The 15,984-nt window shown below is 33.1% G+C and overlaps 2 protein-coding genes across 3 annotated transcripts in view; one reads left to right on the forward strand and one right to left on the reverse strand.

The window, feature by feature from the left end:
• The window catches only part of LOC149130124 (uncharacterized), a 292,428-nt gene that overhangs the window by 135,331 nt on the left and 141,113 nt on the right, over nucleotides 1-15,984 (forward strand). The window lies entirely within an intron of this gene.
• The window catches only part of LOC106877839 (uncharacterized), a 117,060-nt gene that overhangs the window by 70,712 nt on the left and 30,364 nt on the right, over nucleotides 1-15,984 (reverse strand). For both annotated transcript variants that reach the window (XM_089346147.1, XM_089346146.1), the window contains 3 exons: nucleotides 14,982-15,053; nucleotides 12,296-12,367; nucleotides 2,610-2,681 (listed from right to left, as the gene is read on the reverse strand). In XM_089346147.1, coding sequence (XP_089202273.1) covers nucleotides 2,610-2,681; nucleotides 12,296-12,367; nucleotides 14,982-15,053 — 216 coding nt within the window. The remainder of the gene's footprint in view (nucleotides 1-2,609; nucleotides 2,682-12,295; nucleotides 12,368-14,981; nucleotides 15,054-15,984) is intronic.

Raw genomic sequence — 15,984 nt, forward strand, 5'->3', positions numbered from 1 at the left:
GCTAACAATTGTACAAGCATGACCGAGGGACATCATGCATCAGCACAATATGAAACCATCGCCGAACCTACATAGGCCAGCCAGTTCTTATCCCTCCTCAAGAATTACCCTTAATTGCTGTTCCCTTATGTTTATAAATGTATAAGAACTTTTAAATAAGTTCTTCACCGATAATGGTGTTTACATACCGAAGGGCTTGGTAAAAATGAGTAATTATTAATTTATTAATAAATTAATAAATTGATAATCCTTTACCCTTTTATTTGTAATAATTATTCACTCCCTGATAGTAAACCGCAGATTTTCTGCGGTATTGTTTGTGACGCACATGGTAATTCTTGAGGAGGGATAAGAACTGGCTGGCCTATGTAGGTTCGGAGATGGTTTCATATTGTGCTGATGCATGATGTCCCTCGGTCATGCTTGTACAATTGTTAGCATCGTCGAATTTGCAACTGGAATATCATACTGATGAGGAAATGAAAAATTTTTACTCTTCTAAGCCAGAAACGCGTCTACGATTAACTACGACTGGTTAGGTTCGTTATTTTTCTTCGTGTTTTGCCTTTGTGAGTTACAAGTACTGCTATCTATTCTCTTTTATTCTCTTTTACTTGTTTCAGTCTTTTGACTGTGGCCATGCTGAAGCACCACCTTTTATCTGTTGCAGTTTCAGCACTTTAGCTGCTATTTCTGAACTTCGGTATGTGGTGAAGCAACTGTTGCTGATCCCTTAATTATGTTTATAAATGTATAAGAACTTTTTAAATAAGTTCTTCACCGATAATGGTGTTTACATACCGAAGGGCTTGGTAAAAATTATTAATTATTAATTTATTAATAAATTAATAAATTGATAATCCTTTACCCTTTTATTTGTATATATATATATATATATATATATATATATAATATATAGTTTTAGGCAAAATAACCAAGTTTCAAGAACTCATCGATGAAAATCCACTATCACATATAGAAAAATTAATAATTAAAAGCACTATAAATGAGTATAATATAAAGTAAAGTAAATATCATAAGATAAATATAATAAAAAGATGTAAGATGTTTTTTGTATATAATATACATGTTATTATAATGGATGAAGGGATGATTATTGAATGGTTATTATTTTGATATTATGATATTTTTTTAATAATTTTTCTATGTTTATATAATAAGTATTTCATATTAATTCATTTGGTACTTATTGTTGGTTGAGATATATCTATCTAATTATTGTTCTACTTACGAGTAGATATATTTTTGAATAGAATTTATTTTCTATAATTTCAATTGATTTTAATCGATTTAAATTTCTTTTCTATTTGAAAATTAGTTATGAAACACGTGTAATCTTTTTATTATATTTATCTTATGATATTTACTTTACTTTATATTATACTCATTTATAGTACTTTTAATCATTAATTTTTCTATATGTGATAGTGGATTTTCATCGATGAGTTCTTGAAACTTGGTTATTTTCCCTAAAACTATATATTTTATATATATTTTATCTATAAAGCTCAATTTAATTTTAATGTTTTATAAATTGATTTTAATTGAGTTTTTACCTGTAATTTTGGATTTTGTCCCTAATATTATTATTGTATATATATATATATATATATATATATATATATATATATATATATATATATATATATATATATATATATATATATATATATGTATGTATGTATATATATATATATATATATATATATATATATATATATATATATATATATATATATATATATATATATATATATATATACTTATTTCAGTCACTGGACTTCGGCCATGCTAGAGCACTATCATGAAATATTTCAGTCGAATATATCGAATCGACTCCTGTACTTATTTCTGTAGGCTTCTTATGCAGTTGGGAACCGTTAAGTGACGGCGTGGGAAACACACCAGATTGTTAAGAGGTGGTTGGAGAGAAAAAGAAACGCAAAGACACTCATATATGCATCATACATGCATCATACGACCGGCTTGTTTCAGTTTCCGTCTACAAAATCCACTATAAAGGAATTGGTTGACTCGAGGTAAAAGGAAAATTCACGGGTCCGGGGTGCCACAGGGTGCCACTGAGTTTAGGAGCTTGTGATTTGTAGGAACCTTCTTAGTTCATTAACACCTGCGCCTGTATATCTATGTGTGTATGTGTGCTTGTGTACGTGCGTGTGTGTGCGCGCGTCTGTAAATGTGATTGTGTATGCGTATTTAACTCAGAAAGCTTCTGAAATCGCTGTTCCCCGAAAAAAAATGAATTCCTTTTTGAAATCTGAAAAATCCTTAAATATTAATAAAACTTGTAATCGTTACGTGTAGTAACTCTCGATGAAAGTATGTCCCTCACGCTTTGTCTTTATCTGTATGTGAGTAATGTATTTCATTAGTGTGACAGGATGATTTATAAACAGTTCGCTCCCGGAAAGACACATACACTCGTACATATCTTCATACACGGATAAACGGAAATACAATGATAGAATATAAATTAGAAAAGCAGGGAGAGAGAGAATAATAAAGAGGACATGAAATTTCTAGTGATATTACGTGAACTAAATATTATTAACAAAGTTTGAACTTACAATTTCTGTAAATTGGTAAGATTTTGGAAGATTCCATATTCGATCTTCTGAATCTTATTAAACTCCAAATTTCTGTTAAATAAAACAGATTATAAAAGTAGTAGAGAAAAGTTTGCTGATAAAACAAAATTTCGAGTCTTAAAATCAGATGAAAAACCGCGTTATGAAAAAGAAGAGCGTCATGATAAGGAGGAGAAGGGTTTGTAGATAGGGAGAAGGGTGAGACGAGAAGTAGGAGGGAAAGAGGTGAGGAGAAGGTGAATTAAAGTGTTGATACACAATGGGAAATTGTACTGACTAATGGAGTTGGTGAAAGAAAATAATTCATAGATTGTATAGAGCCATAGAAGCACATGTAGAATGCCATGAATCGAAAACGACACACGAGAAATGGGGAAAAAAAGCAGTTGAAAAATTTTTAAAGAGATGAAACAGGGACATGATGAACATGAACAATGTAGATGAAAATGGTGAAGAAGTCGAAAGAGGCAGATATGAAACGCATAATAGAAAGACGATGAGGAAAATGACAACGAAAATCAGAATGAAGAAGATATCTATGAATATAAATAGTACAGTCCCACATAGCCTTATATGCACATACACACATGCAATTTCGTCCAGGGTGTCAATCGCTGATGTACGATTGATACGCATACATTCTCACATACGCATTAAAACTCTCAAATACCCTCACACAAAAATTGCGCGGGACAATATAAATTAGAGAAGAATAAAGTGTGAAGAAAAGCATGATGTGAAGACAATCAGTATTTAGAACTATCCTTGGATGAATTGCTGATACTATAATGATGAAGATGTCTGGGGCATGAAAGTGTTTTGATAAGAATTTCTATTTTAGAAAAATATTATATTGCGTCATGCAATAAATAACGCGTTTATTTTTATACTTTTATTTTTCAAAATTAAAATGAACAAAGTTAATTTTTAATGTAAACTATACTCGCCTTCCTTTTCTACAATGCTCTTTCATCTATCTGGTAGACTTACAAGGCCCCTCTACCAAAATTCACTTGTCCATGACGAAAAACACTCCTCCTCTACTGCTCTGACCTCTTATACAGAATTCATATTGTTTCCGTCCAAATGATTTTGAAGATTGCAGAAGAAATCATAATCACACGGGGCAATATTCCACGAATATGGTGGCTGGGGCATCGTTTCCCATTCAAAATGCTCCAGCCATTGGATCGTCATTCTTGCTGTATGTGGCTGGGCATTATCCTGATGGAAGACCACCTTCCGTTTTGGAACGAAAGATGGACGCTTTCTTCCAGCGCTCAATTAAGCCATTAAAGCTGCTTGAAGTAGATCTTAGTTATCGTTTGGTCTGGTTTAAAAAATACCAAGTGGACTAAATTTTTCTTATCCCACCAAACAGATAACAACCCCTTACGGAGTTGAAAACGTTCTTAAATATGAGATGCAGGTGTTTCTTTCCCTACTCACTGTCGTCATTGAATGACTAAATCGAAACTTCTCCGGTACTTTCTCCGTAAATACGACGAGGTTTTTTTTCAACAGGAGTTATAGGACTCCTTGTCGAGCTCTACAGATCTTCCAGGACGAGATATCTCTTCAAGGCTCTCGGTCCCGGCTCGGAATATCTAGAACTACCGTTGACACTCTCTTACGTTTATTGTCTGATCCCCATATACTGCTTTGATATTCTTCTCCCTATTCCATTGCGTTGTTGCCTTTATTGAACTCATAAAGTAAAATAAGCCGCATATGCTCCTTTGTCATTTCCATTATAGCTTTAAAAAATAACTCTTAAAATCAAACTGCACTCTTCAAAACTTGCACTAAGTATAATGCCAAAGTAAAGTTACTCTCTGCTTTATAACAAGTTGATTCAGGTAGTTTATCCCGCCCCTCTTCAAATTTTATTTCATTCGATTAAAGATACTGCATTATTTATGGTATGACGCAATGGATTGCTAATATTAAGTTGAAAGATTTATATTAGGGAAGAGATGAATAATAACAACGGAGAAGAGGACAAATAACTATACAATGACATTTACGAACAATGATATAAAGAAATACTACTACTACTACGACAAGTAGTAGTATTAGTAGTAGTAGCAGGAGATGAGGAAGAACAGAAGGGACCAGATGAAAAATAAGAAGAAAAAGAAGCAGAGAAAGTAGAAAGAGGAATAGGTGGAAGAGGTGGAAGGAGAGAAAGGAAATTGGAGTAGTAGTAGTAGAAGAAGAGAAATAATAATAATAATAATAATAATAATAATAATAATAATAATAATAATAATAATAATAATAATAATGATAACAATAATAATAATAATAATAATAATAATAATAATAATAATAATAAAAATAATAATAATAATAATAATAATAATAATAATAATAATAATAATAATAATAATAATAATAATAATAATAATAATAATAATAATAATAATAATAAGTATGAGATCATGGAGAACCACACTGATGTTGAACAATGACAATGAATCTCTAAATGCTGGAGATGTAAGAATTTCATGTGGCATTTTCCAGGGTGACTCACTATCACCACTCCTCTTCTGTCTAGCCCTAATACCGCTCTCAAAATTGCTCAATGATGCACAGTATGGTTATAAAATATTTGATAAAAATATAAATCATCTCATTTACATGGATGATTTAAAGCTCTTTGCAAAAAATGACCAACAACTCAAAGGCCTACTAGCGATTGTTAAACAATTCAGTGATGACATCAGGATGCAATTTGGCCTTGATAAATGTGCAAAAGCTATCTTTATCAAAGGAAAAATGACAAATACATCTAATGTGAACCTTGACCAGCAAAATGTCATAAAAGAGTTAGAACCGGCGGAGAGCTACAAATACCTAGGGGTAATTGAAGGGGACAATATCAAGCACTCAGTGATGAGGGAAAGGATCAGAAGAGAATGTTATCGCAGGGTGAGAGCAATACTGAAGACAGAGCTGAACGCGAGAAACAGGATCGAAGCGATCAATGCTCTAGCCATACCAGTCGTAACTTACAGTTTCAACATCGTTAACTGGTCAATTACTGAAATATGTAATGTTGACAGAAAAATACGAAAACTGTTGACAATGCATAGAATGCACCACCCTAAGGCAGATATAGAACGTCTTTATCTGCCAAGAAAAGAGGGAGGTCGAGGACTTCTACAGCTGGCATTATCAATGAAGGTAGCCACAATTGGCCTAGACACCTATCTGAAAAACTCTGAGGACTGGATGATAAGACTTGTCTTAAAATATGAAAGCAAGAAAGCATCTTACTCAGTAACAAAACAGGCAAAGGAATATCTAAGTGAATTCCAATTGCAACAAATTCAAGAATTAGACGAACTAGAAACACCTACAGAAAAAGCTAAGCGCTTGAAAACCCGTGCTAAAATTGCTGCCTTAGCTATTATGACTGAAAAATGGCATGGAAAACCTCTCAATGGCAAATACCCAAAGAGAGCGAATAATGCAGATATTGACAAAGCCCTTACCCATCAATGTTAATGGCCTCTGGATTGAAATCAGAAACAGAGGGGTTTATCATAGCAGCCCAAGATCAATGCCTACCTACAAAGAACTACCAGGCCAACATATTAAAGAACGGCAGCTCCCCATTATGTCGTATTTGCCAACAACAAAATGAGACCATCGATCATGTTGTCTCCATGTGCAGTCTGCTTGCGCCAACAGAGTATCTCAACAGGCATGATAGAGCTGCACAATATATTCACTGGATAATATGCAAAAACCTGGACTTGGCCCATGATAAAAACTGGTGGGAACACAAACCACCCCCAGTACTTGAAAATGATCACATTGCACTCCTCTGGAACTTCACCATTCAAACTGACAGAAAGATAGACGCAAATAGGCCAGACATCATACTGAAAGACTTCAGACAAAAATCATGCCTCCTCATTGATATGACTGTCCCAATTGATATAAACGTATCTGTCAAGACCTACCAAAAACTGAGCAAATATAAAGATCTTGAAATAGAAATTAGCAAAATGTGGAATCTGAAGACGAAAACAATACCTATTGTCATAGGTGCCCTGGGAATGACAGCGAAACGGGCTGATTACTACCTAGCTCAGATACCAGGAAACCCCAAAATGGCTGAAGTTCAAAAGATAGTGCTCATGGGAACTGCCCATATCCTACGTAAAATACTGTCTATGTGATCTCAAATTTTAAAGCAAACATATAATTTTCTTATGGTTTCTTAAACATTCACTTGAACAAAACTGTACAAATCCAAATATGTGGTACCCTAGGCATAACACCTACATGAACTTCTAACTTGTTGTCTCTTGAGGTCTCTGGGTGAGACTTGGATCCAACTTGTACAAATGCAAAACAAAAGTCAAACATAAAATAATAATAATAATGGAAAATAACAACCTGTTTCCAGAAGAGCAGAAGGGATGCTGCAAGGGCTCATACGGCTGTAAAGATCAATTATTGATCAATAAAGCCATAACTGAAGACAGCCGCAGAAAGAAGAAAGGCCTCAGTATGGCCTGGGTGGACTACCAAAACAGTCAGCCACCTTTTATATATGGATGACCTAAAATTATACGCAAAAAATGACAAAGAGCTGGAAACACTACTACAGACAGTACGTGGCTTTACCAAGGAAATAGATATGAAATTCGAATTAGAAGAATGTACCAAAGCAACCCTGAAAAGAGGAAAATTAGTTAAAAGTACCAACATAACACTAGATAAAGCCAATGAAATAAGAGAACTAGACGAAAGCCAACCATACGAATATTTAGGAGTCAATGAACTAGATAGGATACAACATACACAAATGAAAGAAAAAATAAAGAAAGCGTACTGCAGACGAGTTAGATCAATACTAAAAACAGAGCTCAATGCTCAAAACAAGATAATGGGTATCAACACTTTAGCTGTCCTAGTTATAAGCTACAGCTACAATATCCTTAACTGGACACTAAACGAACTATGTAAAATAGACAGGAAAACAAGAAAAATAATGACAGGATATAGGATGCACCACCCAAAATCTGACATAGAAAGGCTATATATACAACGCACAGAAGGTGGCAGGGGTCTTATACAGCTAGAAAACTATTACAAAATAACCACCATAGGACTGCAAAAATACCTATTCCAGAAGCAAGGAAAACTAATACAAATAGCAACAAAACACGAGCAAAACAAAAAAACTGTTTTCAGTATTTAAGGAAGCTGACAAATACAAACAAGAAATCATACTACCTAACAAATACGAAGAAGAAGAAGAAGAAGAAGAAGAAGAAGAAGAAGAAGAAGAAGAAGAAGAAGAAGAAGAAGAAGAAGAAGAAGAAGAAGAAGAAGAAGAAGAAGAAGAAGAAAAGCTATAAAACAAATGAAATCCAAACTAAAACTAGAACTGCAACGGACCATGATAAAACGATGGCAAGAAAAGCCCCTACATGGTAAATACTGGGCTAAACTAAATGCAAAAGAAATAGACAGAATAATTCCAGCAATGGTTGAGAAGCTCAGGACTCAAAGCAGAGACTGAAGGATTTTGAATTGCTGCACAAGACCAAAGCCTCCCCACCAGAAATTACCAAAAACATATAATGAAAAGAAACATAGCAAGTAACTGTAGAATATGTGGAGATGGACAAGAAACAAAAAATCATATTATCTCTGGCTGCCCAGTCCTGGCTAAGAAGGAATATATTCACAGACACGACAGAACTGGGACCTATATACACTGGAAGCTATGCCAACGATATGGAATAACAACAGAAAAAAGATGGTATAAACGAACGCCAGAAAAGGTCACAGAAAACGATAAAGCAACCATACTCTGGGATATGCCAATACACACAGATAGAGAAATTAAGGCAAATAGACCAGATATAGTTGTCAAAGATCATGAAGAAAAAAATGCTTTCTAATAGATGTATCAATACCAGCAGATGACAACGTTTCCCTAAAAGAAATGGAAAAACTTTCAAAATACAAAGACCTGGAAATAGAGGTAACTCGAATGTGGAATCTAAAAACAGAAACAATTCCTATCATAGTAGGTACCTTAAGTATAATAAAAAAATATTCAGACAAATTACATAACAAAAACACCAGGACTTACAAATATATATAACATACAGAAAATTGCACTACTGGGCACTGCACACATCCTGCGCAAAACACCTTCAATGCAGTAACCATAAGAGCATCACAGCAAACCACAGCACGTACACCAGGCGCACAGAACTGCGCTCAGTAGTGAAGTGAAAGCACGTTATAAAAATAAAACAACTGAATAATAATAATAATAATAATAATAATAATAATAATAATAATAATAATAATAAGAAGAAGAAGAAGAAGAAGAAGAAGAAGAAGAAGAAGAAGAAGAAGAAGAAGAAGAAGAAGAAGAAGAAGAAGAAGAAGAAGAAGAAGAAGAAGAAGAAGAAGAAGAAGGTGACATGTTCAAAAAGAAGATTATATAGAAGGTAAAAACAGAAATTAATTAAAGAAACCACAACGAACAATTCAAAGTTTCAGAACGGAATTTGGACGAGAACAAATTGCAAAAGAAAAACAGATACACGCTGCTAGATGCACGCATATGCACATACACTCTTGTGCACATATGCATATACTGTCATGCACACATGCATATAATATGATAGAATTATACAGTTACAACCACACACTCACATTCACACATCCAAATATTCTCACACGCAAATATGATGTGAGAGAATATTAGTTTAAATGGGAGAAATCGCGAGAAGGATGAGAATACATGAAATATTTATAAATATATCATCTGGGAAATATTATCTTGGAAATTGATGCAAACCTACGAGTGTTGGAAGCTGGTTTACAAAGAAAAAGAAATATGCGACTATATTCTAAGTTTTAACATTTTACACTTCTCCATCTACAAACTGCTGTATGAGATAAATAAGCTAAAGGGAATGAAGAAATCGGAGATGAATAGAAGTAATCGGACGAAGAGAAGACGGAAGAATACTACACGCAGTAGAAAGATAAAGAGAAGACGAAAAACATATGAAAACAAGTTGTTAATAACATATACACTCAGTCACTCACATATACATGAACGCATGCACATACATTACCATTAATAAGTTTTGATGCAGACATATATAATATCTCAGTCGTATCTGTTTTCATAAACAATGTAAATAATATAATGCCAATATGGAGAATTACTACGCCACTATTAGCCCGAGCGACCTCAATGAATCCCTGATATATAGTTTGAAATAGGTATAATATTTGCGACCGATTTTGACGGTATATTATGGAATAGATCTAATAGAGAGAATGTCTTCGGTACAGCGATGGGATCATCACATATGCACAAGTCACACTCCGTTGCAATATATATCCGTTTATTAATTTAGTCTTCCTTTTCGGAAATCACAAGAGGTTTATATAGAGACGACGCTCTACTCCTCCTGAACAGAAGTAATAAAGTACGACTAGAAAGGCATTGCAAACGATATTTAGACTTTTTAAGTAATTAGGACATGGCATTACTATAAAAAGTGATTACCATAGAGTGAATTTCCTTGACGCTACCTTGTTTTGATAGTGGATTAGTTGAACCCTTTCATAAAACCAAATGATAATATCAATATCAAGTATATAAATGTGGCATCCAATCATCCACCCGTAATTATACGGGTATTAGTTAAGAGTATTTCGATACGAATATATAAGTTATCTGCCGGTAAAAACTTTTCAAATTACATGCACCATGTTGCAATACTACTTTAGCTAGGACTGGATACTGGGGGAAAATTCAATACATACAAGACATAGTGATACGTAACCCTGCCAATACTTCTGATAATAATAAAGTTACTGATTCAGAAATAGAATAAAGGCCCGGAAGAATTGGTCAAAGCAATAAACTACAAACCAAATCCCATAGATACATACAATACAATCATTCTACTACTCGTGACATAATAAATTGTCCCACCCTTGTACAACACACCAGAACAAATGGGTCAAACAACGGATAGTAGAATTATTATGTCCTCTGGTACAATGCAATTGACGGTTCGCATGTTTCAACGAAAATCGTTAGGGAATATTTTGACGCTTTATACAAAAGTTTGCCAAAATCAAACAGATACCATGCTATTTCAAATAGACACACAGTGAAGATTTCATGTGTTAATTGTATTAATTTAGAGCAGCATATGCAACGCATTATTACGAGTAAAATAAACAACAGTTCAATAATCCACTACTACAACTACCAAATATGTACTTCAAAATACTAAAAAAGGAAATGTAGATCGCAATGAAAAACACCCGATACGGCAACATCATGATAGTAGCAATAATAGTGATATAGCTAGCACAGTGACAACGTCGGAAAATGAAGTCGGAATTACCATATATACAACTGAATATTATAAATGATCATGCAGAGAAAAATCAAGCCACCTGTTGATAGACATTTGTATAAGTACAAATACTGTATATAAATGTACCCTACACACAAAAGTAGGACAGTAATGCTTGCGTTTGGGCAACGGTTGATTCATTCAAGTATCGTTATCACAACCATGTCTACTGATCAAATTGCATTTGCTACGAGGTTATTTTGATAAAAAAAATGCACGTTGTGAACAGACGATGAATTGCATTTTTACTAGTATATACGTGCAAATGTATGTATATTGGTCGTGGGACTAGGATGTCCTTATGGTTATATATAAATATTTGTGTGTATATGATTTGACATATTGTACTGAAGATAACAAGGGGTTTTCATAACGCTAAGGTTGGAATTGTTCGATATACAATTAATCTAAAAGTCTTATGTATTTTTCATTTGCCCGATTACAACCGGTGCTAATGGAATAGTGAGGTGGGTTTAGTGCCATCTAGCATTTGTTTCTAGCGTGTAAATGTGGCAATTTCGCACATGATTATCTATATAATTATAAATTTAATACCTGTGTGTGTGTATATATATATATATATATATATATATATATATATATATATATACATTTATATACATATATGTACACTTCATTTTTTCATACTTGTGTAAATATATAATTATAAATTTTATATATATATATATATATATATATATATATATATGTGTGTGTGTGTATATATATATATATATATATATATATATATATATATATATATATATATATATATATATATATATATATATATATATATATATATATATATATATATGTATATATATATGTATATATATATATATATATATATATATATATATATATATGTACACTTCATTTTCATACGTGTGTAAAATAGTTCTTTTAATAGCATAATTTAGCTAACAAATATGATTTTTTTTTTACACATACAGACACATACCAACATATACGGACATAGATTTACACACACAGAAATACAAAGTTACATATTCACAGAAAGATTACAGTGACATTTACTTAATGTCGGAAATAACCTACACAGAAAGAGAGAGAGAGAGGAGGAGAGAGAGAGGGAGAGAGAGAGAGAGAAAGAGAGAGAGAGAGAGAGAGAGAGAGAGAGAGAGAGAGAGAGAGAAAGTGAGAAAAAGAAGATATATAATTTTGACATATATTACGTTAATAAAATATGATCAAAAACTTTGCACTTACAATAACTGTAAATTGGTAAGATTGTAGAAGATTCCGGGATCGATTTTCTCAATAGTATTATTCCTCAAATATCTGCAATATAAAACGATGAATAATGGAAAGAGTAAATTAAAGTTGTCTGATAAAATATTCAACCTTCAATCATAAAATCAGATGAACATAGGAGAATGAAAGCGGAGACCGTAAAGTTGATGATGATGATGATGATGATGATGATGATGATGATGATGATGAAAGAAGTGATACAGAATCAAAAACTGATCGTAATATCGGAGATGGTGAAAGGAAAATCAAGAAGAAAAAGGAGAAAAAGAAGGAAAGAAGAAGAAAAGAAGAAGAAGAAATGTAGGGGAAAAACAAATGGAAGGCCAAGGAGAATAAGACAAAAAGTAGGAAAATGGCAAGGAGGAAGAAGAAAAAACGAAGAAAATGAAGATGAAGTAGGGGAGAAGATAACGAAGAAAAACACGAAAAAGAACACGAAGAGAGAGATGAAAAAGAAATGAAAAGGACAAAGAAGGAAAACAAGAAACGAAAGTATATGATGTAGAAGAAGTAAATGTAAAAGAAGACCAGAAGAAGGAAAATATGAAAAAAAAAGAAGCAGAAAACAAGATGAAAAAGAGCAAGGAAAGGAAGAGAAACAAAACGAGTGGATTACAGGGCTCGAATGAAAGGAGAGAATCATCTTAGATAATCAGATGAAAAGGAAGACGAAGAAGAAGAGGAGGAGGAGGAAACTGAAGAAGAAGAAGAACGAGAACAAGAAAAAGAAAAATAACGAGAACAAGAAAATTTGGAGAGAAATGAAAGAAAGCAAAGGAGGAAAAAGGAGGCGAAAAAGAAGAACATGACGGAGAAGAAGAGGAGGAAGGAGAAGAAAGAGGAGGGGGAGAAGAACAAGAAGAAGAGGATGGTGATGAGGATGATGAAGCAGGAGCAGAAAAAGACAAGGAAAATGTAAAATAAGAAAAAGAAGAAAGAGGAAAAAGAAGGAAAGGAAGACTATCGAAGAGCGGGTTAAAGAAACGGAAGGAGATGAAGAAGAAGAAAAAGAAGGCGTCGACGACAACGACGAGGACGACGACGACGACGACGACGAAGAAGAAGAAGAAGAAGAAGAAGAAGAAGAAGAAGAAGAAGAAGAAGAAGAAGAAGAAGAAGAAGAAGAAGAAGAAAGGATAAGAAAAGCCAGACGAAGAAGAAAACGAAGGGAAGAAGATGAAGAATACAAAGGAGAAAGAGATGAATATGAAGAAGGAAAGGAAGATGAAGGAGAGGGAAAACAATAAATGAAAGAAGAAGAAGTAAACGAACAAGTAGAAGACAAGAAGAAAAAAGAATAAGAAAAAGAGAAACAAGAAGAGTGGATTGAAGGAGGTGAATAAAAGGAAGAGAAATATCTGAAGGAAGATGTGAACAAGAAGAAAAACAAGAAGAAAATTAAGGAGAAAAAAAAGATGCAAAAGAGGAACAATATGAGAAAGGAGAAGAAAAACAAGACGAAGAAAAATAAGATGAAGTAGAAGAACCAATAGGAAAGAAGAAGACGACAAAGAAGAAGATGATGAAAGAGAAGCAGAAATAGAAAGGGGAAAATAAAAATAAGTCAAAGTAGAAAAAGATGGAAAAGCAGAAGGAATGGAAGAATATGAAGTAGAGAGAAGACAAGAAAAGGTAAAAGATGAAGAAGAAGAAGAAAAAGAAGAAGGAGAAGAAGAAACAGTAAATGGGAAAGAAAAAGAGAAGTAAAAGAGGAAGAAAAGACATGAAAAACGAAAAAAAACCCAAAAAGCATACTATTAAGAAGATCAACAATAGGAAGCGAAAGATGTAGTGGGGATGAAAGAAGGAGAATAAAAAAGGAGAAAAACAAATTAAAGAAGAAGAAGAAGAAGAAGAAGAAGAAGAAGAAGAAGAAGAAGAAGAAGAAGAAGAAGAAGAAGAAGAAGAAGAAGAAGAAGAAGAAGAAGAAGAAGAAGAAGAAGAATCAATACCAGGGATATAGTGCCAATATGGTTATAGAATATGAGTTAGAATGATAAAAACCACTGAAAAAGGAAAATCTATGTTAAATAGGAGAAATAAATTAAGACCTACGAAAAATTCTCAGAATGAAATCTTAAACGCGTAAGAAGCTTTCTATCAATCAATCTAAAACTGCCTTCCACTCTTGAATATTGATAAAATAGAAAATATAGATCGTACACTATACAACGTTAATAGTACTCTCTATTGAAAGTGACTTATGGGTTTTCATCTCCTCTTCTCACTTCTTTTCTCTACATTTTCTATCCTGCATTGTTTAGAAAAAAGAATATAAAGTTAATTTATATAGTTCCTAATTGTTTTAAATGACTATGTGGTTTTATTACAAGTTGATACTTCCCCCCATCAAAAAAAAAAATAATAAATGAATTCCGAATTCATCTGTATCTACTTGCAAGAAAAAGAAAAGAAGAAAAAATGAATAATACGGAAGCATAACAAAATATGTAAAAACATTCTCCCTCACAGTCATTCTTTCCCCTTTTAGGGAGATATCTCCCACACTTTTATTTCCTAGCAAACACTGTTGCACGTTGCCTCTAACACTACAAGCAACCACATACTCCAGCGGTGACCACCAGTCAAATTTCACACGTATACAGTCATATTATTTTACAACAAAATTGAACCAACTTACAATATATGTAGTCTAGGAAGGGCGTTAAAGCCTCCTTCTTCAATACTCGAAATATTATTGTTGTAAAGATATCTGTAGAAGTAAAGAACAACGAGAGAAGTTATAGAAAATATTTGGGATAACATTGAATAATGAGTGTCTGAAATGAAGGAAAGAATGACAACATAAGAACAAGGAACATAAGAACAAGAAAAAAAGGGAAGAGAGGAAGAAAGACAAGAACAAGAAAGCGAAGAGAAAAACAAGTCAGTGAAGAAAACAAGGAGGAAGTAAAGATGAGATGAAGAAATAGAAGGAAAAAAGAAAAAGAACAAAAAGTATATGTACAACGAGAAGAACACAAAGAAGAAGGAAATGTTTCACAACAAGTCGAAATAAACAAGAAGACAAAAGAAAAGACAATGAAGATGAAAAAACACGAAGGAGAAAAAGAACCAGAAAAAGAAGCAGTAAAATAGTTTTAAAAAACGAAAGAAAATTAGGAGAATAAAAATGGAAGGAAAAGAAGAAAAAGGAGAAGAAATACAAGGCGAAGAAGAAACGGAAGTAGATGAAAAACAAGAAGATGAAGACAGAGGTAGAGGAAAAAGAAACATCATAAGATGTAGAACAATAAGATAATGATAATCATGACGATGATGAAGCAGGTGAACAGGGAAAGGGAAAAGAAGGAAAAGAAGAAAGTGATGAAAGACAAGAACGAAAAGCAGATGGAGGGACACAACAAGAAAGTCAATAAGGTGAAGAAGAACTGCAAAAAAAAAAAAGAAAAGGAGAATCACAAAGAAGAAAAAGAAGAGACGTAGATAAAAAAGAACAAGAAGTAAAGAAGTAGAAAAACAATATAAAATGGATTACAGAAAAGATATAGAAGAAAAAGGACTATTATAAGAACAACAGCAACTCGAAGAAGGAGGAGAAGAAGAAAAAGAAGATGAGGAGGAGGAAGAAGAAGAAGAAGAAGAAGAAGAAGAAGAAGAAGAAGAAGAAGAAAAAGAAGAAG

Source organism: Octopus bimaculoides, chromosome 30, assembly GCF_046866305.1.
Source record: "Octopus bimaculoides isolate indiv1 chromosome 30, ASM4686630v1, whole genome shotgun sequence".
Lineage (NCBI taxonomy): Eukaryota > Metazoa > Mollusca > Cephalopoda > Octopoda > Octopodidae > Octopus > Octopus bimaculoides.